This window comes from Lepus europaeus, chromosome 9, assembly GCF_033115175.1.
Source record: "Lepus europaeus isolate LE1 chromosome 9, mLepTim1.pri, whole genome shotgun sequence".
Lineage (NCBI taxonomy): Eukaryota > Metazoa > Chordata > Mammalia > Lagomorpha > Leporidae > Lepus > Lepus europaeus.
In genome coordinates this window covers 24,207,473-24,233,159 of record NC_084835.1, presented here as the reverse complement: position 1 = coordinate 24,233,159, position 25,687 = coordinate 24,207,473, and the positions used below count along the sequence as shown (strand labels likewise).

The 25,687-nt window shown below is 57.2% G+C and overlaps 2 protein-coding genes across 2 annotated transcripts; both read left to right on the top strand.

The window, feature by feature from the left end:
• The first annotated feature begins 4,587 nt into the window (after window positions 1-4,587).
• LOC133766487 (uncharacterized) lies at window positions 4,588-8,295 on the top strand. The gene has a single exon (XM_062200162.1). It carries the CDS (start codon window positions 4,588-4,590, stop codon window positions 8,293-8,295), a length of 3,708 nt encoding a protein of 1,235 aa, XP_062056146.1.
• A 3,929-nt stretch (window positions 8,296-12,224) lies between these two features.
• On the top strand, window positions 12,225-24,149 carry CAMKV (CaM kinase like vesicle associated). Its single transcript, XM_062200161.1, has 11 exons — window positions 12,225-12,290; window positions 21,118-21,226; window positions 21,342-21,473; window positions 21,626-21,700; window positions 21,884-22,022; window positions 22,159-22,279; window positions 22,419-22,494; window positions 22,579-22,715; window positions 22,874-22,952; window positions 23,192-23,279; window positions 23,571-24,149. The coding sequence occupies exons 2-11, from the start codon at window positions 21,132-21,134 to the stop codon at window positions 24,147-24,149; spliced, it is 1,521 nt and encodes a 506-aa protein (XP_062056145.1). The 5' UTR covers window positions 12,225-12,290; window positions 21,118-21,131.
• The last annotated feature ends 1,538 nt before the right edge of the window (window positions 24,150-25,687 follow it).

Sequence of the window (25,687 nt, the reverse complement as noted above, 5' to 3'; positions counted from 1 at the left end):
AGGGAAGTCCCCCAGGGTCTGGGGCCCGAAGTCACTTGGGTAGCTCCAGGGAGAGGTGGGCAGGAGAGGAAGGCACAGACAGGGCGCTGGGAGTAGAGCTGAGGCTGAGAGCCTGCCCCTCCCTGTTGGGGGCCTGGGTTCTTCATCAGGACCACGGGGCTTGAGTCACAAGATCATCCTGGGTGTTTCAGAAGCCTGCCTTTGCCTGGCTCTGCCCCTGCTGGAGTGTCCTCCCCTCTGCAGCCTCGGGGGACACAGGCCTGTTTGCCCTGGGAGCACTTTAAGGCTCCCTTCTGATCCTAAAGTTTTGGAGCTGCCCCGAGCCTTCCTAGGGGCACAGAGAGGGGAAGGCAGGTAGACTGGAAGCCGCCTCCCGAGAACTCAAGGGTGCAGAAAATAGGTCCGTGCTGGAGAAGCAGGTCCGGCAGTCTCGGCCCATCCCAGAGCTCCTGGTATAAGGCAGTCTTCTCTGCCCCTTCCCTTCTTGTCCTTCCTGCCACCTCTCCACTGTCCTTAGGGCCTGCTAGGTGGGAGGAGGGTACCCCAGGGTGACTCCACCCTCTCCCGCAGGGCTGCCTGGAGGGCCGAGGTGAGGGAGGAGTGGAAGGCGGGCAGGACTGGGACTTGCCCTCACAGAAGAGGCTCTGTCCAGCTTGGCCCTCAGACTCAGCTCCTTCCAGCTCCTCCTTGCCACCGCGCAGCCCTCAGCTTGGGGAATGGGCTCAGCCTGGGGGAGGGGCTCTCCAGGTTGCCATGGCAACGTGTTGGCCCTCCTCACTTCCCAGAATCAGAAATAGAATTGGACGCCCTTCTTCCTGGTGAGAGACTATTTAAAAACGGGGGTGGGGGTGGGGGTGGGGGGAGGGATGGGGTAGGGGGAGGGCACAGGGGGCTATCCCTAGGGGCTAGGCAAAAGGGGACTGGCCTGCTGCCCCTTCCTGCAGCTGGATGAGATGAGAACGTCCTTCAGCCAGCCAAAGACTGAGTGCAAAAGACTCAGCCTGGCCCCACGGGGTGAGCAAGTGGCCGGTGCTCAGCACCACCAGGTTCTTGGGAGGGTACTGGCTTAGTTGGCACCACCAGGGAAAGTACCAGAACTATCTGCTAAGTTATGGGGAGGAGGAGTAGGGCCTTGCAGGACTCAGCGGGGTGTGGGGCTTTCGGGCTGCAGCACCCAGAATGGAGTCACAGTGGCTCTATTCCAGCAAGGCCCATGCTCACATGGCACCCAGTGGTGGCACTACACTTCCTGATGTGTGGGTCCAGAGCGGTGACCCGGCTCTGGATTCTAGTTCTACTCCGCACTAGTGAGACAGACCTCTCTCCCACTCTGCCTTGATTTCCTCATCTATAAGAAAGGTGTGGTAGCCCAGCTCGTTGAATGGCCACGAGGCTGGGTTACACATGCTCTACCCTCAGCTGGCCCCAGGGGAAAGATCCAGTTGATGTCAGTCATTGTGATTATTCCTAGAGGAGGTGCCTGCTTCCCGGGAGTTGGGGGGGTGGGGGGGAGGCCACTCTCCTGGCTGCGTCCTGTAGCTCCTCCTTGGTTGGCAGCTCCTTCAGCCAGCTCTGCTTCCTGCCCCTAGGAGACCCTGGGCCAGCTGCTCACAAAGGACCCCAGGCCCAGAAAACAGGGCTATGCCTCACCTGTGCAGGTGGTGGAGGAAGACCCAGTGGTGAAACCAGCTGGGGGCTTTTAGGGCCTCCCTCTTGCCTCCCCACCCCTCCCAGCTCAAATGCCAGGCAACAACAAGAGACTGCTACCGGCATCTCTGTGAGGAACAAACAGCACACAAGAAATAGCTCGCCCAGGCCAGAGACAAAAGAAGTGAAGAGTGCTCAGTGCTCAGCAAGCGTGCGTGCCCAGGACACACACACACACACACACTCACACGTGGGCCACAGACCCTGGGGCCCAGCACCAGGGTTCAAGTTCCTCCTGGGTGTCCAGGGCCATCTGTCCCCCTTCACCGAAGGCAGCATCTGGGGGGAGGGGCGGGGCCCAGGGGCTGACTCTGAAAGGTGCAGGTACAGCACACCGTTGAGCCCTGGTCCTTGGCCACAAAGCCTCCCACCCACCCTGGCCTGCCACAGATGGTTGACCTCTGTGCAGACACACTGCTTCTGAGGGCAAACCCACGCTGCCTGCTCCACAACTCTGTTTCCTGAGCGACACAGCCCTGGACGAAAAACCGAGGATGCCCGGAGCTCAGAGCTGGGAGGAGGGAGAACCACGGAAGTGGGTGACTCTCAAAAGTGCTGCCTACAGGCAGCCACTGTGCCACAGAGGGTTCAGTTGCTGCTTAGGACACCCACATTCCATATCAGAGTGCTGGGGTTTGAGTCCTGCCTCTGCTTCTGATCTAGCTTCCTGCTGATGTGCACCTTGGAAACCAGGAAGTGATGGCTAAAGTACTGCAGTGCTGGCATCCCATATGGGCACCGGTTCTAGTACCGGCTGCTCCACTTCCGATCCAGCTCTCTGCTACGGCCTGGGAAAGCAGTAGAGGATGGCCCAAGTCCTTGGGCCCCTGCACCTGCATGGGAGACCCGGAAGAATTTACTGGCTCCTGGCTTTGGATTGGCATAGCTCCGCCATTGTGGCCATCTGGAGAGTGAACCAGCGGATAGAAGATTCTCTCTCTGTCTCTCACTGCCTCTGCCTCTCTGCAACTCTGCCTTCCAAATAAATAAATAAATAAATCTTTTTTTTTTTTTAAATACTTGGGCCCTGGAATTTTGAGCTCCTGGACTCAGCCTGGACTAATCCAAGCAAATTGCAGACATTTGGGAGTTAGCTAGCAGATGAAAGAGTTCTCTGTCAGCTGCCCTTCAAATAAATAAAAACAAAATGAAACAAAACAGAAAACCCTGCTGCCTAGGCCCATTCTGTGTCTGAAGACAGCTCCGATAGCTCTGGGCCTAGGCTGGGGGTCCTGGCAGGTCCCACTCCTCCCTGGCTCCCTTTTCCCCACCTACAAAATGGATCTTAAAAAAAAAAAAGAGGGGCCAGCGCTGTGGTATAGTAGGTAAAGCTGCCGCCTGCAGTGCTGGTATCATATATGGGTGCCAGTTTGAGTCCCAGCTGCTCCTCTTCTGATCCAGCTCTCTGCTATGGCCTGGGAAAGCAGCAGAAGATGGCCCAAGTCCTTGGGCCCCTGCACCCGCATGGGAGACCCAGAAGAAACTCCTGGCTCCTGGCTTTGGATCAGTGCAGCTCCGGCCATTGTGGCCATTTGGGGAGTGAACCAGCAGATGAAAGACCTCTCTCTCTCTCTCTCTCTCTCTGCCATCTGCCTCTCAGTAATTCTGCCTTTCAAATAAATAAATCTTTAAAAAATAAAAAACGGAGGGTGGGGCGGGACACTGTAGTACAGTGGTTAAACCGCTGTTTGAGATACTTACATCCCATATCAGAGTGCTGGTTCAGTTCCCAGCCACTGCATATTCCAGTCTGGCTTCCTGCGAATGCACCTGGGAGGCAGCAGATTTTGGCCCAAGTCCTTGTGTTCCTGCCACTTACGTGGGAGCCCAGATGGAGTTCTTGGCTCCTGACTTTGGTCTGGCCTAGCTGTGGCTGTTGTGGGCATTGTCGGGGGTAGACCTCAGTGGATAGGTCTCTCACTCTCTCTTTCTCCCTCTTTTTTGTGTTGTTCCGCCTTTATTTTAAAAGAATTGGAGGGTTCCTTTGGTCCAGTTTGTCCTTCCTACATGTGCAGCTCTGTGTCTGCTCGTACTCAGTCCTACACCCATTATGTTACCACTGTGTGGCCAGACCTGTGCCCACCATGCCCCCACTATGTAGCCAGTCTGATGCCCACATTGTCCCTACTGTGCCCCATCCCATAATTGCCACTTGGCTGGCCCTGTAGCCACTGTGACCTAGCCCCGTGCCTAGCGCTCTGGTCCCCTTATGGCCAAGGTGAAGCTGACACAATGGGATAAGAACTAGAACATTCTGACTTGAGGATTCTGAACAGAGGTCCCACCCCCACCCCTACCATGCCATCCCTACCCCTATGGGATACTGGTGCTGGGCTTCAGGGACATGAGGCTCTGGGGAGGGGGTTCTGTGAGGCACAGGCAGAGGAGAACCATCTGGAGCAACAGAGATTGCCAAGGAGCTACTGTCCCTGGAGCGGGAGCTGGGGAATACAGGGGAGGAGAGCTTGGGCCTGAGCCCGAGCCCCTCATTTTCTTCTTCTGTCTCCCAACTAAATGATAAATAGACCCCACCCACCACCCTTCAACAGAGCTGCGGGCTTCCTCAGAGTCTCCTCTGCCTACCTTTCTCCCTGGGTATACACTGGTCCCCCAAGGCACTGTTCTCACTCTAGGGCTGGCCTTGGCAGAGTAGTCACACGGCCGGTAAGGGGAGAACAAGCTGACCTGTGGCCAACTAACTTCACTGGGCTTCCTGGGCCTCTCTGCTTTCCAAGGTCTCTTGAGCAGGCCTCCTTTCCTCGGGGGTGGGGCCCCTGGTTTCCCACACTCTGTCACCCCCCAGGTCACTGGGAGCTATGATGTGTGGGGTTGCCATGGCAGTGAAGTGGGGGCAGGGCACCTAGGGCATGGAGCAGGACTATGGAAGCCACCAAGAAGGTGGGGGGCCCTGATCCATCGGGCCCCCAGGGCCACCCCTTGGTCAGCAGCCAGCATCTGGGGGGTAGTCTCAGAAGGTCCCAGGGACCATGGGTAAGCCCAGGATCTCTATACTTCAAGCAGGGTTTGTCACTGTCTAACGAGACTGTCATTGAAGGGGCCTGTGGCCCCATCTCCCAGGCCCACATCCCTGAGCCCATTCACCAGCTACTCCAGGACTCTGTGCAGGTCGGCTCCCAGCGTGACAGTGAGCAGGCTTCCCAGGATGCCTCGAGACTCTCTTCCACCAACCCGTTTCCGAGTCCCATCATGGGAGCCCAACAGCATCTCAACGTGGAGGAGGGGACCCTGTTACCTGTGTGCAGGCACAGTGGCAGCACCAGTGACGTGGCCCAGCATGGACCCTGCGGCCCCCGACTTCAGGTGCAGATTGGGAGAGAGGTCAAGGCTCCCGCCAAAGTCCTGGTAGGCTGGGGCAAAGGGCCCTGCAACCCCGACCAGATGGCCCCCATGGTCACCAGGAAGAGTCGGTGGCTACCCTATTTCCTCTCAGCAGAGGATGGTCTAGTCGAAAGCCAACGTCCTCTTCTGGCTCCAGCTCAGGCTCTAGCTCAAGATCAGGGCCAGGGCAAGCATCCCGGTCCAGCGCAGGCTCCTACCCTGTCTAAAACTTCTTTTCTGTCACTGGCTCCTCCAGTGACTCCAGTGGCTCCAGCTCAGGTGACCACTCCAGCTCTGGATGTGACCCCGACGCCCGCTGCAGCTGAACCTCATACCCTCGAACCCATGAATGAAACCAGTGCGGTCACCAAGGCCCTGTCTCAAGACCTCCTCCTCAGGAGGTGTGGCAACCAATGGTCAGTCCTCATGGAGTCCTCCAAAGTGGTCACATCTTGCCAGGACAAAGTGAATTTTCACTCTAAAGAGGAGACTTCCACTGTGACACCTACTCAAGAAACATTTGTGGAGCATGTCCAGGAGTGTGAGGTTGTCAAAAGGCAGGTGACACCTGAACCACCTGAGAAGTTGGTGGAGAAGCCCCCGGTCTACACCTCTAGGCCTGGCAGCCCAACACCAACTGCAAACGCCCCAGGAACCCCCAAGACCCAGAGGAGTAGCCAGGAGATCTGCAGTTCTCAGCCAGAGAAGCAGCCACCCAATATCTGCAGCAAGACCTGCACCAGTGTGCCGCTGTCTGCCTACCAGGTCACCTGCCACAAGCAGCCCCCACCCCAGTTTCCCAGAGAAGCCATTCAGATCCCCGCCTCCAGTGCCCCCACCTGCCAGCTCCGAGAAGCTGTGGAAGACCGTGTGCTGGTGTTTGATATGGCCACAGGCAATACCAGGATAGGGCTGCTATGCCATGACCCTATGGGCTCCCGGGCAGTGCTGGTGGGCCTCATGCCCAGCCCTCCATCCATCTATGCTTCTGACACTTTGCTGTCCACCCGGCCACTGGCCAGGCCCATCCTCTCCCCTGACAGCAATCACTCCAACTTCTGGTCCACCACGCCCATGCTATCCAGCCCTGTGCCCTCCAGCCTCTCATCTGGTAGTTACCGAGAGGTAGCCCTGGTTCCCAAGGAAGCCAGGCTCAACCTGGAGTCACGGGACTCCACTGGTACTGAGTCACCCATCAGAGTTGGGATGCTCACTGGGCCTGTTCCCCTTGGGATGCCGCTCCAGTTTGGTGAGAGGATACTGACACATGTCCCTGATCCTGGCTGGGCCAAACCTGATACTGAAAAAAATGAACCTAGTCGCACCATCTGGATGCTGGACTCCTCCAGGGTGCCAGATGCCCCCATGATCCAGGCCAAGAAACTACAGTGGATGAACTCAGAGTCTGCTTCAACAACCAACGCACAGCCAGCACCTGGCTCTTTGCTCCAGGAAGATTTATCCAGCCAGAAACAGAAAGAGGTTGTTACTGCTCACCCTGATAGCTCTCATGCCAAAGATGCTGGGCAGGTCTCTCATTCCGGTCAGACTTTCCTCAGTGGGCAGACCCTGCTTGCTGGACAGACACCGCTAACTGGCAAGCCCTCGGGCACCAAGCAGGACGCCCCTCCTGGCCAGCTCCCTCTCACTGGGCAGATCCCTCTTGCCACACAGCTTTCCCTCACTGGGCAGGTGCCCCTCACTACGAAGCCCCTCATCGTCAAAGAGTCCCCCCACTCAAGAGGGCCCCCCACCACTGGGGGACCTGGACAGCCCTCTGCCCAGGAAGGTGAGCCCTTGGACTTGCCTGCCCATGTTGGGGTGCTTCGGGTGCCCCTGGCCCCCGAGGAGACCTGTATCTATGTGAGCAGAGACAAGGCTGGCATCAGCAGCACCCAAAGCACCAGCATGCATCGGCTCTCATCCTGGCAATCTGGCAACGCCCATGGGGCGCAGGAGGAGCAGCTTTCCTTAATCACGTTTACCACACCTGGCAAGGTCTTGCCCATGGCCATAGTGGATGCTGAGCCCCAGAACGCCCGGTTCAAGCTGACACCAGAGGACATTACACACTCATCCATGGTCACACACCTCGGCCTGCTCCGCGGCGCCTGCTATGAGCTGGTGTCCACCATGGACGCAGTACCGGTGCAGTCACCAGTGCTCTGCCGCCACTCACTGGGCCCTTACCAAAACATGGCGGCTGTGGTGATTGACACAGGCACAGGATTCACCAAATGTGGACTGGCTGGAGAGGATCACGTCCTCAACGTGGTCCCTTCCCGAGTCCAGCTGCTGCAGCACCCAGTCCAGGGCCAGCCCCGGTACGCAGTACCCGAAAACCAGGAGGGCTCCTACCCGATGCTGAACAGAGGCGTGGTCTCTGACTGGGATGCGCTGGAGGTGCTATGGCAGCACCTGTTCTACTGCAGGCTGGGCGTGCAGCCCGAGGAGCTGGCCGTGCTCGTGGCCGACTCGCCCATCTCACCACGGACCAATCGAGAGAAGGTGGCCGAGATCCTGTTTGAGCGCTTCCGAGTGCCAGCCATGCAGACTGTGCACCAGGCCCTGCTGGCGCTCTATGCCTATGGGCGCACCACCGGGCTGGTGCTGGGCAGTGGCCATGGCACTTCGTATGTGGCGCCCATCCTCACTGGGGACCTGGCCCCACTGGACACCTACCGGCTAGATGTGGCCGGCGGGGACCTCACTGACTATCTGGCTCAGCTGCTGCTGGCCGCTGGCCACTCACCACCTAAGGCAGGGCTGGTCAACCAGATTAAAGAGGCCTGCTGCTACGTGGCCATGGATATGACGGCCGAGATGGCCCGTACCCAGGCCCAGGCCCGAGCGGACTTTGTGCTCCCGGACAAGCAGGTTATCACGCTGGGCTCTGAGCGATTCTGCTGCCCTGAGGCCCTCTTCCAGCCTAATCTGCTGGGCCTCAACCAGCCCGGCCTCCCGCAGTTGGCCCTACTAAGCATCAGCCGGCTGGAGGCCAAGCAGCAAGAGCAGCTGCTGGCCAATGTGGTGCTGGATGGAGGCAGCACCCTGCTGATGGGCTTCCCTGAGCGCCTGAAACAGGAGCTGGGCCCCAGTGCCACCGTGCTGAGTTCTCCCCACCGTGCAGTGGCCGCCTGGCTTGGGGGCTCCATCATGGCCTGTCGGGAGTCCTTCCAGAGCCTGTGGCTCAGCCGTCGTGAGTACGAGGAAGAAGGCCCATGGGCTATCTACAAGTACCAGCTGTAAGCACATAAAAGTTCTGGTTCTGCTTGCATTAAGCATTGTGGCGTGTTTCTGGAAAAGGGTGGTGTGCAGGAAGCAGGAGTCCAGATCTGGGACTCAGGGGCCCTGGCAACCTGCTCTTTGTGGGGAGTCCCATAGCCCCTTGGCTGGCATTGGCTCTGATCTGGCCTGACCTTTACTGCACCCCAAGGGCAACTACAGAGAGTGGCTGCTGTGGGTTTTACCCTGTTGCCCTGACGACAAGCGCAATTACCCTTGATTGCCAGCTAGTTGCCATGGCAATTTCAAACATAATGTAATAACCCACACAGCTTGGAGTGAGTCATGAGATGGGGGTTGGGGGAGCAGCCCCCTCCCCTAGCTCCAGAGGGAAAGACTGCTTGCCCTCCCCCATTTGGAGCCCTCTTCTGGTGGCTGAAGCCAACCACATGGACAACAGCTGAGCAGTTCCAAAGATGGCTGGGGCCTGCAGTGTTGGCCTTAAGGGAGGGTCCCCTCAGAGTTTTGGTCCTTGGGGGTGCTGGCCTGGTAATACATGGACTTCCTGGAGGCAGACTTGGCTGCAGCTCTATTCTGGAGAGCAGGGGCTTCCATGGTCTTGCCGGAGTAGGAGGGGGTCAGGGTACTGGCTCTCAGTCGTCAGGAGCAGGGAGTGGAAGGGGCAGGTTAAGTCCTAGGTCCTGGTCCTGGGTGGTGGCCCAAGCCGAGCTGAAGATGAGACTCGGGCTGCTCTGTAGCCTTTAAGGATACTGAGCTCACGTTTGATCCTGCCCCTCTGACTTTCTAGCTTGGGTGGGAGCCAGAGCCATAAGCTTCAGACTCCTCCTCCCCCAGCCTCCCAATCTGGCCAGCCCCTGCTTGCAGGGCGACCAGGGTACAGGCTTCCTCCAGAGGGGTCTCATAGAGGTTACTGGGCAATGCCGATGCCAATAGCCTCTGTCAAAGTGCCTCCCACCATTCCTCTGACCAGTGGGAGAGGGGCAGCAGTGGGTAGGGGAGGGTTGGTTAGCTAGAAGCCAGTCCCCTGACCCTGGCTGGTTCTGGATAGGGGGTGTGAATGAAGCTCAACAGGGACCCAGGCTGTGGCCTGGAGTTATGGGAGGGTGGCATTCAGCGGGCATTATTACTCCCTGTCCAGACAGAGCTGAAAACACCGAAGCTCATCCCACTGGCCTGCGTGAACTGGGCTGAGGGCCACACCATGCCCACGTATACTGGGCTGAGGGCCACGGCATGTCCTAGCCCCGTCCCTGGGTTCTTGTCTTCAGGTTGCCCTGCACAAACAGCAAAAGGCCTGTCTACCCACGCACACGCCCCAGAGCAAGGGGCTGCCTGGTGGGGTGCTGGAAACAGCTGATGGTGTTGGCGTCCCAGACCCTGCCGGCTGTTGGCATGGTTCAGCTGCTTCCTGTGTCCTGCTCTTAACAGCCTGTTTCAGCCTCCACAAAACTGAGACTTGTGTCAGGCAGGAAGGGGACTGGCAGCTCCAGGGACCAGCTACAGCGTCCATGTACACGTGCCAGGAAGCACGCCTGGGTGCCCGTGGAATGCAGACACACGTGCCCCTGGGCACTAGTGCACGCACATTGTGCTGTTGCCATTCTCCTCAGTGTAAGAGAGCACACACACATACACGTGTGCATGCACGCCCTACCATGTGCTCTCACCCACGTGCACACAGAGTGTGCACAGAACCCAGAAGAGGTGGAGTACTGCCAGCAGCAAGCAGTGAGCCACCCCTTTCCCCTGCCTTTCCGTCCCCATCCCAGCTTCTCCTCAGCCCCGATGCCTGGATAGCCATGACTCTCAGGAAAGAAAATGTGTGTGTCCTGTGTGGGGTCAGCAAACCATGGCTTGACTGTGCCATACAACTCACAGACCCATTGTTTTCAGAACAGTGGGCACTTGGCAGGGAAGGCCGAGCGCCAGGCCACTCATTCATTCTGTAGACGTTAGCTGAGCGTGGTGAGATGAGGTTCCTATCCAGCCACGGGGTTGGTGCTGTGACCAAGATCACCCAGAGCCCACGCTGCCCCGAGGCAGACACAGCCTGGCCCGGAGGAGATGACCCAAAGCCAAGGAAGGCTGTGAAGGGGGCTTCTCACCATCCCTCTGGAGGAAGGCTTTAAGTGGCCTTGTTGGGGCAGCCACTTCCCAAGCTAGCCTTCCAGCCTCAGCACCAGCTTCTTCCCTGGATGGTCCCTCCATCAGCAGCCATGTGTCGCCATGCAGGGGAACATCACTCTGCAAAGAGGAGGGTTTGGGAATGACCTTGTTTCTTCTCATCCCGAGGCAGAGGCAAAAGGCTCACTGGGTGGGGTTGGAAAGGACAAGACCAGCTCTAGACATCGAGAGAGTCAAGTCTGGCTTTTGGACTCTGACCAAAGGATGGTCCTCAAGGCTTGAGAAGACTGGGGCAGGCACTGGGCCCAAGTGGACCCAGCGCCTGCCTGGCAGGGGACAGAGCAATGGCCAAGGACATCCTTCAAACTTTCCTCCCAGCAGATCTGAGCCTCCAGGTAGGAGACAGGCTTGGTGGGGCACGGTGGCGCCACAGTTCTCCTGTGTTCCCGTACCGTAGCCCAGGCCACTTAGGAAGCTGCTGTTCTCACAGTGTTAGAGGGTGATTAGATGGGGAGGAAAGCAGTCTGTGTCACATTATACGTGACTTTCATAGTTTGGGAAATTCAGTGTCACAAAAGAGAGGGCAGACAAGGCAACTTTTTTTTTTTTTTTTTTTTTTTGACAGGCAGAGTGGATAGTGAGAGAGACAGAGAGAAAGGTCTTCCTTTTTGCCGTTGGTTCACCCTCCAATGGCCGCTGCGGCTGGCGCATTGCGCTGATCCGAAACCAGGAGCCAGGTACTTCTCCTGGTCTCCCATGTGGGTGCAGGGCCCAAGGACTTGGGCCATCCTCCACTGCCTTCCCGGGCCATAGCAGAGAGCTGGCCTGGAAGAGGGGCAACCGGGATAGAATCCGGCGCCCCAACCGGGACTAGAACCCGGTGTGCCGGCGCCACAAGGACAAGGCAACTTTTTTTTAATTTGTTCATTTGAAAGGCAGAGAGAACGAGAGAGATCTTCCATCTGCTGGTTCACTCCCCAAATGCTCACCACAGCCAGGGCTGGGCCAGGCTGAAGCCAGGAGCCAGGAACTCCATCCAGGTCTCCCACGTGTGTGGAAAGTACTTGAGCCACCATCTGCCGTCTCCCAGGGTGTCCACTAGCAGGAAGCTGGACCTGAAGCAGAGCTGAGACTTGAACCAGGCAGTGGATATGGGAGGCTGGCACCTTAAGGGTGACTTAAGTGCTGAGCCAAACGCCTGCCCCTGCCTGTGACTTATGATTGGGAGACTTTGGCTTGCAAGAGTTGGGGGTAAGGGAGATAGAAGGCTCTGCTACCGTACAGGGCTACATGCTGCCCACTTGCATACACCTTGTGTGTTTACCACTCGTCAGGGGAGGCCCCTGTGTACTGCCCAGCGACTGTCCATGTGGTCCCTCTACATGTGACCTGCCCTTTGAGTCAGAAACCCTCCGAACCCCCCCCCCCCCCGCCCAGATTACTGCCTGCCAAGATTTACGTGCAGCTCCAAGCCTAAGGCTTTCTCCCCATTCCCAGCCCCCGCCCAGGAGCCAGGAGGCCAAGGGGCTAAGGGAGCTGTTGAGAGCCTGGCTGGGGCTGGGCAGGCCAACGTTCACCAGCTCCGAGGCTAGCCAGTGGGCGCCTGCCCTCGAGTGGGACTCCAGCCTCCGGCTCCTCCAGGGTCGGGGCGGGGCCGGCAGAGAGGCCCCGCCCCCAGCCCGCCCCCGGCCCAGGGTGCGAATCCGGTGCGGGCGAGCGACTGGCGATGCTGGAGGTTCGTGAGCCAAAGCGGCTGCAGCTGGCGCCGCGTCTGCCCCGCGTGCCCGGAGCGGATTCTGCCCGCCGCCCACGGACCCCTCGGCGCCCTGCTGAGCCCGCGATCCTTTCCTGCCTGTGACCAACCGGCGCTGCAGGTGCGAGGCGGGCCCGGCCGGGCTGGGGTGGGGTGGGGGGCGCCTCCTGGATGCATGCTGTGGGATTTTGGGGAATTGTTCCCCCGGCTCCAGGTTCTGGGCGCAGAGTGCGCGGGGGAGCTGCGAGGGTTCGAAGTCCCCGCGGGGGCAGAACGCGCGGGCTCTGCAGATCCCGGGGGCGGCTTGCGGGGTCGGGCTAAAGTTCCTCATTGCCTCGGACAGCTCCAGGGCCCCAGGGGAAGCCTCTGCGGCTCCGATTGTAATAGCATTTAACCCTCGAAGATTCGTGGTGCCCCGTGAGGGTAGGGGCCTGAGCCGAGCCGTCCCTCCCCGCTCCCTGAGCCGCTCCGGCCCCTCCCAACTGCCCCCGGGTCCCCTCCCTCCCGCTTAGCAGTCACTAATTTCCATGACAACGGAGAGTTCTTTCTGGGCGACAACCCGGAGGGGGCTGGGCGGGGCTGCTGCGGGGTGGGGGAGGAGGCCCCAAGACCCCGGGGACTAGCAGCCCCCTAGCCACGATCCGGTTTTCCAGCCTTCACGTGAGGGCCAGCCTGGGGGTCCAGCGCAGCGACGCACGTGCGCGGTTTCGGGGGGAGGGGCGCACATGTTCCTGCTGGGAGCTGCGGGCTTGGTGCTCACACGTGTGCCTCCCGCATGTGTGTTGCTGTGCCAGCGGGGGCGAGCCAGCAGCACTGAGGAAGGGGGTCAGGGTGGCGCCACGGGGAAGAGCAGGGCCCTAGGCTGGTGGTGATGTGTAGGGAGGGGACAGATAAAGCCCTGAACTTCTGCCGTCCCCAGGCTGTACTGCCTGGTAGAGACCCTAGGCTCCCCATCCCCAAGTAGCTCTGACAAATTGCTTTTGTCTGCACCCCCCATGCAGAGCCTGCTCCACCAGGTTCCTTCCTAGGAGTAGGGCCCGCTGTCCCTCACCAAAACCTGAGCCTGCATTCATCCATCCCCTGGGCTGCCCCTCCCAGATGCAGGTGTTGAGCCCCCCAGGCCCACCATCAGAGACCTGGCTCCCTCCACCCCTGCCAGCTCCAGCATCTGAGACTCAGTTTACCCCACTGGGAGGTTTGTGTATCCCCTTCCCTCAGAGTCCAGCTGGTCTCCCCAGGGTGGGGTTAGGGTTCCTTCCATTCTCTCTGAGCTTTGGTATAGAGCACAGGCGCCTAGGCTGGCCCCTCAGGAATCTGCAGCCTCCCTTCCTCTCCACTCCACGCCTGCCCACACTCCCCAGCAGGCAGGCAGGCTTCCACCCTGGGAGGCCGTGGGGTCCCTGATCTCTGTTCAGGGAAACTGAGGCATGGGGACGGGAGGGGTGATGCGGTTGTTCTGCTGTTTCTGGGTTGCTTAGGGAGCTGTTTCTGGCCCTCCTGTCAGATCCGCTGATTGTTGGTGGGGTGGATGTGACAGGATTAAGCTGAGCTGTAAGAGAGGCTCTGGGGACCTTGGGCCTGAGAGGATGGCAGATGGTGGGTCTTGACTGGGAGATGGCTAGCTGGATGGGCCAGCTGAGAGGAGCGATGGATCGTGAAGGAGTCTTCATCTCCATCCTCCATGCTTGTGCCTTCAACACGTTGGATGTACCCTACACTGCCGCAGTGGCAGGGAGAGGGGCTGGGGAACTGTCCTGACTGGGGGCTGCAACAGTTGGCTTCTTCCCCACCAGGAGAGCCAAAGAAACTGGCTGCTTTTTGCCTGTGCCTCCCACACCAAGTTCAGTGTCTGGGGGAAATAGGAGGATTCAGACTTGAAGCTCCTGGCCCAGGGGTTCAAAAACACATAGCCATCGGGCCTTTGGGCTTTGACAGGCACCCATGGGCCCCTTCAGAACCCCCCACCCCCTCCACCTCCCTCCTGCCTCTCTCTTGTGTCTGTATCCCTTTTACCCTTCCATCACAGCTTCTGCTTTTATCTGTGTCTCTGCCCTCTCTCTCTCTTTTCTAATGTCTCTGTCTCTCCACCTCCCCTTCTTTGATGGGGACCAGGGTTACAAGAACCCATGGGAGCAGCAGCCAGACCAAAGTCTCAGGAAATCTTAAAGAAGGGACCTGGCCATCACCTCTCCCCTCCCCCTTGCCTGTTTTAAAACTTCCATCACCATAGCAATCCTTTACTCCAGTGCCTTCCTCTGCATTTCCCCTCCTCCAACCACAGTGGAGACTCTCCTCCAATAGATTCTGGGGCTCAAAGATTAGGACCCCAGGTGCCTGGGAGGGGCCAAGGAGCTGTAGACTCTGCCTGCTTGTTGAGGGTTGAACTTTTTGGAGGTAACACCAGACTCTCTAAGGCTGGGAGGGATCCCTCCCTCCATATTCCCTCATTAGGTTGGGGGAGAGTCAGCCCCAGGAGTTGTTGACTGTTTTTCGTGGAGCTTGAGGCCCAGCCAGGGGAGCCCCTACCCAATCTCCTGAAGCTGTTGGAAAGTGGGCTATAATCTTGGCCCTGCCTCCTGACACCGGACTTTGTGAGTGAGGTCCCCAAGTCCCCTGGTCTTCTGGGTGAGGGCTCGACTGTGAGCAAGGCAGGGCTTGGGCCTGGGCATGTCCACTGGAGCAGGAAACTCAGCCCCAGTCCCTGAGAGAAGGCAGCAGGGGAGGGGAGGGATGCCTGCAGGCTGGAGTTCACAGCTGCCACTAAATTGGGAGGTGTTGCCTACAGTCACTGGGAGGCGGTCAGAGGCCTCCTGGGCCCCTCCTGGCCTTCCTAGACCCACTGCAAGCTCTGCAGCCCCACATAGCAGGAGCCCAGGGCAGCGGGAAGCTCCTGTCTATGGCTACGACCCAGTGGGGAGACTATAAGTCCCTGATGAGGGGCCTCCTGGCTCTGTCCCATGTGGGCTTTTCCTGTCCAGACTTCCTAAAGATGCACTGGAGCCCCTAGGAACCCTTTGTAACTGCAGCACCGACCACAGAGGCTTCCTCAGGGTAGCCTGAGGCTGGATTCCCTGAGCCCAGTGGTCAGTCCCCAGGAGCAGGCAGAGACCAGGGAGCACTTGGCTCTCCGGCTCCCTGAGAACCAACTGGAGGGCAGTGGCAGTGGCAGGTCCTGTACTGCCTCCCACCCCCAGTCTCCCTTTGGGCAGCCCCGGATGCATGCTGTTTATTTCTTCTGCAGTGAGTGGGGGGAGCTGTGACCAGGGAAAGAGCTGCTGTGACAGGGACTCCTGTGCGCTTCCATGGCCCTGTGCAGACCTGCCTGAGGTGGGGCCCAGGTCCTGTGTTGCTGGGTGGAGAGCTGTTTCCTATTGGGTGTTGGGTCTGGGCCATGGGGGCGAGTTTGAGAAATGCAAACCTCTTTCTGCTTGGCCTCCCACTGCTCTTAGAACTGTCCTTCGACTGCTCCTCCAGCTTCAGGGCCAAGGTCCCCCTGATGTTCTTGGTGCACATACCCACAGCTTCCCAGCTAGTGTGAGTGGGTAGCAGATGGTAGAGTGGGTGGGGGTGGGACCGAGGTGCTAATTGCAAGCATGGCCCCTCTTTCTCCTCTTCTCACCCTAGGGCCAGTGAATGGTGAGAAGGAGTAGTAACTGGCTGAGATCAGTACAACCATGATGGGGGTGGGGGGTGGGGCAGATCTGTGCCTGTCCCAGCCTTGAGGCCTGCAGGACCTGTTGGTTCCAGGCTGATGTTACTGTGAGCAGAAGCTCAGCTTCCTGTGGTAGAGAGAGACCCCCCTGGGTGCCTGTGGCCATGAGTGCTTATGCATAATCAAAAGCTGGGGCCAGGATCAGGGACAAGCATATGTGAAACCTGCCACCCACGCCACGCTGGCAGAGCCAGGAGCTGTTGGAGTGGGGTGAGAAGTGGAGGTTGTGGAAGGTATCCCAGAGAAGGGCCATTTTGAGTCTGGCCTTGGAGCATCAGAATTGTTAGAGATAATTTGTTGTACAACCAACCTCCTAACACCAGAAATCGCAATGAGAGGAGAGATCCAGCCTAGGTCTTAGCACCTTGCTCCTCGGAGGCTGCTGCACAGGGAAGCCAAGGTGGGCAGCACCCTGGCCAGGCCCACACTTCCTGCCATTGAGGGGATGCAGTTGAGCTAGCGAGTCACCTGTTGGATGTTGAGGTAGTTGCCGATTTTTTTTTTTTAATGTTATAAATAACTCTGCCGTGACAAATAGGATTCTGATAGGAGGCTTTGGGGGAAGGGCGTTCCTGCCAGGGGGAATGGCATAAGCAAAGCGACAGAGCTGGCGCACAGGAGTTTCCTAGCCCTCCCGGGAGACCTGCAGGCTCAGGTGCCACCCTCCTGCCTCGTGCACGGCCCTCGGATTCCAGCCTCGGAAGGGAATGGCTGCCCTTTGGTGCCAGAGGAGGGCTGCGGTGGGCCCCTTCCCCCCGCCCCCCAGATGTTATGTGTGGAGCTGGGTGACCAGCAGTGGTGGGTGGCTGTGCCCCTGCTCAGCAGCGAGAATGGGATTCTAGCCTCAGGCTCTTCCCCAGCGCACACAGGAGCAGGGCTGTGGCCATGGCAGCAAAGACACGCAGTCGGCGACAATCTTCAAAGCCTCTCGTTTGCCTCTGCAGCGCCTCACAAGATGGCTTAAGCTCTGGTTTGAATAACACTTTTGTGTTTGTGTTCCGGGAGCCCCAGCGACCCAGATGAGGGAATGATGGCATTTGTTTCCTAAGGCTGATGGCAAATTTGGGTGTCTGGCCTAGAGATGCCTGGGAGGAAGAGAGTAGCAGCAGGGCTTGCGGTGGGGCTTGTCTGGGTGCCGGTCTTTGACCCTGGCTCACAGAGTCCCTGGTGTTAAGCTGCCCCCTTCCTCTGTTTTCTACTCCACTGAGGCTGTGAGTGCATCCAGAGAAGGGAACATCTAGGTGCCCAAGGCCCCTGCCCAGCAGGTGCTAATTGACACTGAAGGAGAGCATGACACAGGCTAGCAGGGGCAGAGCGGTGTCGTGGCTCCTCAGCAGAGCTTCCTGCACCGTGACCAGGCGTCCTCGGAATCGCACCTGTGGAGTCACCAACTCCCCTGTCCCTGAGCAAGTGTGCCAGTGCCTTCTGCTTTGGGTTCTGGAGCCAACCTGCAATCAGCACGATGAGGGTCAGGCCGTAACTGGCAGGGTTGCAGATACGGGGTTCCATGCCCCAGGTGCGCAGGGTGTGTGGAGCCCACGCAGCCAGCTGTCCCAGCCCCCTGCAGGCTGCAGCACTCAACAGGCTTGCCTTGCTCCTCCTGACCTTCACCCCTGTATGCTTCCTGACAAACCCTCCCCTCCTAGCCCAGCCCTCATGCTACGTCTTCCTCCAAGCTCTTCCTCGCCTCCCCCCACAGATGGGCATTCTCTCTTTGAGGAATCCCCCAAGCACTGCACCTGGATGCAACATTTACTAAATCAATCGAAGTAAACATAGCAAAAATTCTAATAGGAAAGTGATCAATAAAAGGTATAATCTGTCCCTTCACCATCCAATTCTTTGCCCTAATGAGGACTCTTATTTCCTTTGGTGTCTTTCTAGAAAAGAGTTTGTGCGTATATACCAGTATATGAGCTTTAAAAAGCTTTCCCAAATAACAGCCCCCTCTACCCATCATTCTGTCCCTTGCTTTTTTTTTTCCCCCTAATTTATTTATTTGAAAGGCAAAGTTACAGAGAAGCAGAGGCGGAGAGAGGGAGAGAGAGAGGGACAGAGAGAGAGTCTTCCATCCACTGCTTCACACCCTAAATGGATGCAACAGCCGGAACTGAGCCAATCCAAAGCCAAGAGCCAGGAGCTTCTTCTGGATCTCCCACACAGGTGCAGAGGCCCAGGGACTTGGGCCATCTTCTACTGCTTTCCCAGGTCTTAGCAGAGAGCTGGATTGGAAGTGGAGCAGCTGGGACTCAAACCAGTGCCCATATGAGATGCTGGCACCGCAGGAGGTGGCTTTACCTGCTATGCCACAGTGCCGGCCTCTTTCCCTTGGTTTTTCACTTAACTCTCCCATCATAGTACATTATGCTTTAAAAAAAATATTTTTGTGTGTGTGAAAAGCAGAATGAGGTGAGGGAGGAGAGAAAGAGAGACTTCCATTCACTGGTTCACTCACCAAATGGCTGCAACAGCTGGAGCTGAGCCAGGCAGAAGGTAGGAGCCTAGAGCTTCTTCTGAATCTCCCACATGGATGAGAAAGGCCAAGACTTGGGGCCATCCTCCACTGCCTTCCCAGGCACATTAGCAGGGGGCTGCATTGGAAGCAGAGTAGCTGGGACTTAACTGACACTCCTATATGAGATGCCTACGTTGCAGGCAAGAGCTTAGCCCATTGCACCACAATGCCCATACTATGCTTTTTTTTTTTTTTTCCTTTTTTGAGATTTATTTTATTGGGGCCAGCACTATGGTGCAGTGGGTTAAAGCCCTAGCCTGCAGCGCCAGCATCCCATTTGGGCACCAGTTCAAGTCCCTGCTGCCCCTCTTCCAATCTAGCTCTCTGGTATGGCCTGGGAAAACAGTAGCAGATGGCCCAAGTCCTTGGGCCCCTGCACCCATGTGGGAAACCTAGAAGAAGCCTCTGGCTCCTGACTTTGGATCAACTCAGCTCTGGCTGTTGTGGTCATTTGGGGAGTGAACCAGCAGAATGGAAGACCTCTCTCTCTCTCTCTCTGGCTCTACCTCTCTCTGTAACTCTTTCAAATAAATATCTTAAAGACAGAGTTACAGAGAGAGGTAGAGATGCAGAGAGAATGTCTTGCATCCATTGGTTCACTCCCCAAATGGCTGCAATGGCTGGAGCTGAGCCAATTCGAAGCCAGGAGCTTCTTCTGGTTCTCCCACGTGAGTGCAGGGGCTCAAGCATGTGGGTTATCTTTTACTGCTTTCCCAAGCCAAAAACAGAAAGCTGGAAAGGAAGAGGAGCAGTGGGAACACTAATCAGCACCTATACGGGATGCCAGCACTGCAGGCTGAGGCTTAGCCTACTGTGCCACAGTGCCAACCCCAACACACTATACATTTTAATGCTTACAAATTATTCAGTAGTATGGATGGCCCTTGTTTTTATCAACATTTTTATTGTTATTTTTTTAAAGATTTAATTATTTGAAAGTCAGAGTTACACAGAGAGAGGAGAAGCATCTCAGAGAGAGACAGAGAGAGAGAGAGAGAGAGGTCTTCCAAATGATGGTTCATTCCCCAATTGGCTGCAATGGCTAGAGTTGCGCTGGTCCAAAGCCAGGAGCTTCTTCCAGGTCTCCCACGCTGGTGCAGGGGCCCAAGGACCTGGGCCATCTTCCACTGCTTTCCCAGGCCATAGCAGAGAGCTGGATTGGAAGCGCAGCAGCTGTTCAGCGCCCATATGGGATGCCGGTGCTTCAAGCCAGGGTGTTAACCCGCTGCACCACAGCGCCAGCCCCAACATTTTTTATTGTGAAATATAACCCAATTATATGGTGTTTACCACATCTGTATGTATGTTTATTAATTATTATGGAGCAAACACCTGCTCAGGGTCACAAATAGACCTTCCAGGCTGCACTTCCCTTTCTTCAAAAAAGGAACTATTATCTGACTCTTGGTAATTATTTTCTAGCTTTTCTTTATAGTTCTGCTACTAGGTTTGTATTCGTAGACAACATAGATGAGTTCTCCCTGTTTTTGAACTCTGTTTTAATAGGATCCTATTATATGTATTCTTGTGTGTGTGTGTGTGTGCATGTAAGATTCAACATGGTGGGGCTAACATTGTGGTGTGGCAAGTTAAGCCACTGCCTGTAATGCCAGCATCCTGAATAGGTGCTGGTTCAAGTCCTAGCTGTTCCACTTTCTATCCAGCTCTCTGCTAATACACATAGGGAAGCAGCAGAAGGTGGTCCAAGTGTTTGGGCCCCTGCCACCCACATGGAAGACTCAGATGGAATTCCTGGTTCCTAGCTTTCACCTGGCCCAGCCCTAACTGTTGTAGTGATTTGGGGAGTGGACCAGTAGATGGACGATCTCTCTCTCTCTCTATCTGTAACTCTGCCTTTCAAATAAATAAATAAATAAGTATTTATTTAAAAAAGACTTGATATGCCGTTGGGTCCAGCAGCAGCTCTTTCATTCCCATTGCTATGCCATTATGTGAGTGTGCCACAATACACCCTGCTAGTAGAGACAAGCATGTTTCCTAAAGATCATGGCAAGTGCAGTTAAAAGATAAGCTTTTCTTGGTACAAAACTTTTTCAAATCTGTTCCTAGTTTTTCATAATATACATTTTTCATTACCGGTTTGAAAATCCGCTGTATTTGATCTCTGTCCGATTTTTGGCAGTTATGAATGTAGCCACTATGAGCCACCTTTTACGAGTGTCCTGGTACACACGTGTCTGCCTGTCTGTGGCGCATCCGTGAAGGGGGATGATGGCTGGGTCCTGGGGTGTGTTTGACATCTGTGGTTTTACCACACTGCTTCCCGATGGGGAGACTGGTCCTCTCCCAGCAGGGCTCATGTTCTCCACATCTTCACCAATGCTTGGGATCTCCAGACCTTCAGAACTGAGTATCTGGTGGGTTGGCCATTATAGTCCTCTTCATCTGTGAAGCAGCTAAAATTTAGAGAAAGTCTTGAAGTCTTTTGAGTGTCGATAATGGCAAAACTATCCCCTAAAACGTCAGTTTAACACATTTTTCATAAATGGGGGCTACTGTAGTTCAGGAAGTCAAACTAGGTGTCTGGATTTATGACCCAAAAAGCAGGGGTCAGAACTGAGTCTGCCTGCTCTCGAGCCGCTCCTCGTGCTGTCTCTGCCCCTGTGTGGCCCGAGCCAGGCTGGGATCTCTCAAAGCAGCCGCCATGTGGTGGGAGGAAGTGGGAGTAGCACAGCTGAGCCAGACCCCTCCTGCCCACAGCTTATTGCCTGGCAATGCCGTTTGGGTGTGTGACTCTGGGGGACAAGAAGAACTATAACCAGCCATCGGAGGTGACCGACAGATATGACTTGGGACAAGTCATCAAGACGTGAGTGCTTCAGGCCTGTCGGGCAAGGGCGGGTGGGCGGGCAAGGACTGAGGAAGGGGGACTGGGGTGCAGCCCGTGCTCAGCCAGGGCTGAGGGGATCGCCTGTTGGCTGCAGCGAGGAATTCTGTGAAATCTTCCGGGCCAAGGACAAGACAACGGGCAAGCTGCACACGTGCAAGAAGTTCCAGAAGCGGGATGGCCGCAAGGTGCGGAAGGCAGCCAAGAACGAGATAGGCATCCTGAAGATGTGAGTGTAAGGCCTGGGGAAAGGGTGGGCTGGCAGGGAGCAGGCAGCTGGCCTCGGGATTGGCCCGCCTCTGGCCGGTTAGTCTGCTGGAGCTGCTGTAGTGACCAGGGGTTTACCCAGCCCTGACTACTGGCTCCTTTTCCTGCTGCCAGGGTGAAGCATCCCAACATCTTGCAGCTGGTGGATGTGTTTGTGACCCGCAAGGAGTACTTCATCTTCCTGGAGCTGTGAGTGTGGGCCTGGAGTCAGAGAGGATTCCCCAGTCCCCAGGGTCTTCCCTCGTCCTGCCTTCTGCAGCTAAGGAAAGCCCCCTTTTCTGAACCCTTGGGGACCCAAATGCAGCCCACCCAAGTGCTCCTGCCCCACCCCCGATCCTGCCCACGCCGGGCTCAGGGGCTGGTGTCCCTCAGGGCCACGGGGAGGGAGGTGTTTGACTGGATCCTGGACCAGGGCTACTACTCGGAACGAGACACGAGCAACGTGGTGCGGCAGGTCCTGGAGGCTGTGGCCTACTTGCACTCACTCAAGATTGTGCACAGGAACCTCAAGGTGAGGCCAGGGCCAGAGTCAAAGGGAGTTGGGCAGGCTTGGGCTGGGCTGGGTAGCACTTTGGGGTCTTGGTCAAGCCCCTTATGTCTACTCATGTCTGCTTCTGGCCACCCCATGCCATTCCTGGCCGGAGCAGCTGGAGAACCTGGTTTACTATAACCGGCTGAAGAACTCAAAGATTGTCATCAGTGACTTCCACCTGGCTAAGCTAGAGAATGGCCTCATCAAGGAGCCTTGTGGGACCCCCGAATATCTGGGCAAGCAGATGGTGGGGCAGGGGCGGGATGGGGGGCAGCCTTTCTGGGTGGGGGGGAAGGGGTTCCCCATTCGAGGAAGTGGGTGTGGATGGTACTGGACCTAGTCAGACCTGATACTAACCAGCAGCATTGTTTGTAGCCCCAGAGGTGGTAGGTCGGCAGCGGTATGGACGCCCTGTGGACTGCTGGGCCATTGGAGTCATCATGTACATCCTGTGAGTAGACTAGCAAAGCAGCCTTGGAGCCAAGTGGAGTGGGGCCTGTGTCCGTGCTGTCCTGGGTGACCCTGCCCCACGCAGGCTTTCAGGCAACCCACCCTTCTATGAGGAGGTAGAGGAAGACGACTATGAGAATCATGATAAGAATCTCTTCCGCAAGATCCTGGCTGGTGACTATGAGTTTGACTCTCCGTACTGGGATGATATTTCGCAGGCAGGTGAGGAGGTGCCCAAGCACGTGAGTGCAGAGTGGTGGGGAGGGGGCCTCTGCTCCCAGCTTCTTCAGCTGGATTCTTCTGCCTCGCTGCCCATTCACCACCTGTAGACAGTGAGATTGGGGCACCCATGCCTTCCCCCTCCCTGGCTTTGTCCGCAGCCAAAGACCTTGTCACAAGGCTGATGGAGGTAGAGCAAGACCAGCGAATCACTGCGGAAGAGGCCATCTCCCATGAGTGGTGAGCAGGGCCCAGGGGAAGATGGATAGAGAGACCAGGGCTCTCTTGATTCCAGTCCCCCCCCCCCCAACACATACCTAGTAGCCCCGTCCTTGAGGCCCTGAGTGGTGATGGCAACCAGAGCTCAGCTAGCCCAAAGGTTCTGAATGGCTCTCCCTGGATCCCAGGGGGAAGGGCTTTGCAGGTTCTCCCCAGAGGCCTACACCCCTCAGGTCCGAATGTATTTCCACTCTTTCCAGGATTTCTGGCAATGCTGCTTCTGATAAGAACATCAAGGATGGTGTCTGTGCCCAGATTGAAAAGAACTTTGCCAGGGCCAAGTGGAAGGTAAGACTTGTGTAGCTCCCTTTGTTGGACTGATCCCAAGTGCTGCTTCTGGCACTCACGGTTTCTTGCCTGCTGCACGGCCCTGCAGCCATATATAAGCTTCGCTCGGGCCATCAGGTCTAGCTGTAGCCATTGTCATTATCTACGTTAGGAGTGCTGGGCAGCTGGGTCCTTGGCCCTGGGGTGGTCAGAGGCAGCTGAGAGCACCATGGAAGAGGCTGGCTTTGGCCCAGCCAAGGAATGGATCTGGCAGTTGTCACCCTGAGCCTCTCTCTGCTGTCTTCCTTTCAGAAAGCTGTCCGAGTGACCACCCTCATGAAACGGCTCCGGGCGCCAGAGCAGTCCGGTGCGGCCGCAGCACAGTCTGCCTCAGCCACAGACACGGCTACCCCTGGGGCTACAGGTGGGGCCGCAGCTGCGAGTGGAGCTGCCCCAGCCCCTGGGAGCAGTGCCACCCCAGCCACGGAGGGTGATGCTGCATGTGCCGCAAAGAGTGATAATGTGGCCTCCGCAGACCGTAGTGCCACCCCGGCTACAGACGGCAGTGTCACCCCAGCCACTGACGGCAGCGTCACCCCAGCCACCGATGGGAGCATCACCCCGGCCACTGACGGCAGTGTCACCCCAGCCACTGACAGGAGCGCTACTCCAGCCACTGATGGGAGAGCCACGCCAGCCACAGAAGAGGGCACTGTTCCCGCCACCCAAAGCAGTGCCACGCCAGCTACCAAGGCAGCTGCCACCACTGAGCCGGCTATGGCCCAGCCGGACAGCACAGCCCTAGAGGGCGCCACAGGCCAGGCTCCACCCTCTAGTAAAGGGGAAGAGGCTGCTGGCTCTGTCCAGGAGTCTCGGAGGGAGACCAGCTGAGTGGGCAGCCTGGTTGGGGGGTCAGGGGACGGGCAAGAGGGTGGGCAAGTAGATGAGGGGATTCTCATGTACATAGAGTCACTGGCATGATGCCCTCACTTCCCCACGCCCCCTGCATCCCAGTGGGGCGTACCTGGGGGCCACGGGAGAGTAGTCTCGTCTCCTGTGTATACGTGTGTGTGTGAGTGGTGGGCAGGCCAGAGGCAGGGCCAGCCCCAGCCCTTGCATGGATTTCTCGTGGCTTTTTCTGTCTTTTGCTAGCTTCACCAGTTTCTGTTCCTTGTGGGACACTGTTCTAGGGATACTCAGGGGGGTCCCCGCTCTCCTTCCCCTTTCTTTCCGGCCTCACCATTCCCCCAGGCAGGCCCTGCAGGTCCCATACTCTCCCAGGCCCTAAACTTGGTGGCCTTGCCCTGAGAGCTGGTCCTCCAGCGAGGCCGTCAGTGGTCTCAGGCTCCTGTGCATGAGGATGTGCGCCGTAGTGTGTGGGCTGCTCTAGGAGTGGACACAGGCTGGTAGCGAGGGTGCAGAAACCTAGGGCAGCATGCTTTAAGTCAAGACCGGTCACATGGCTGGGGGCACTGCTCGTTAGCTACGGGGTTCCTAAGAATTGGAAGAAAACGGTAGGAGGGTAGAAGTTTCCATCTTTGTCCGTGGGAAGTCCCTCCTAAGACCCTTGCGTTATTTGCCCTTCTGAGCCCTAAAGTGGGTTGCCCTGGACCCTGAACTTCCTGAGCCTCTAAGAGAAAGGAGGAGCAATGAGGGTGTGGCAATGAGACCTGGGAGAGCAGAGTATAGGCCCAGCCCTCAGTGTCTCAGCCTAGCTGGGTCCTTACCCTGGGCCACACAAGGAGAGCTGTTATTCCCTTGCTCGTCCTAGATGCCAGCCCTCACGGGCTCAGCCGACAAGTCCCCTCTGTACCAGGGGGCCTACTGCATGGCAGTACCTTGGGGGTTTGCTATTCACAGAGGCAGATTATTTTGTTTTGTTTTGTTTTCAGTTCATCAACAAAATGGAGAGGAACCTCCTCTATTTCTATGGCTTCTATCAGAGGCCCGGGTGCCTCTGAGCCATGTTGAGTTGCTTTTGCTGGGATGAGGAAGTAGAATAAGACTCGCCAGTTCCCTGAGGGAGGTTCCCGACAGGTGCCCTTTGTCAGACCCCACCACAGCCTGGACAGGCAGCCATACTGGTCCTTGCCCTTGCTCGGCACTTGTGGTGGTCCTGCCCTTCTCCCTGCATGCCCGTGGGTCTGCTCTGGTATGTGAAGGTTGGTGGGCTGTGTGCCTGCTGAACCTGGCAAATAAACGTCACCTGCAAAGCCTCCGGCTGCCCTCTTGCCTTTGCTTCCTCTGTCTAACCGGGGAGGAGCCCCTAGGAGGCAGTGCACAGGGGAGAGGCTGGGAGAAGGCTCACATGTTGTGGCTGCTGCTCAGTGCCCTGTGGGTGGCTTGGTCTGGGGTGAAGACCATCCTGATTACTCTGTTCCTCGATGATGGTGGGGGGTCCTCTGAATTCTAGAAATCAATGTGGGTGG

What these genes read in the sequence shown, in the direction of transcription:
- LOC133766487 (XM_062200162.1), top strand. Translation starts at nt 4,588, where the DNA reads ATGGAAGCCACCAAGAAGGTGGGGGGCCCTGATCCATCGGGCCCCCAG.
- CAMKV (XM_062200161.1), top strand. Translation starts at nt 21,132, where the DNA reads ATGCCGTTTGGGTGTGTGACTCTGGGGGACAAGAAGAACTATAACCAG. An exon ending in GAGATAGGCATCCTGAAGAT is followed by an intron (nt 21,474 to 21,625) that starts GTGAGTGTAAGG and finishes TCCTGCTGCCAG; the next exon opens with GGTGAAGCATCCCAACATCT. An exon ending in GGATGATATTTCGCAGGCAG is followed by an intron (nt 22,716 to 22,873) that starts GTGAGGAGGTGC and finishes CTTTGTCCGCAG; the next exon opens with CCAAAGACCTTGTCACAAGG.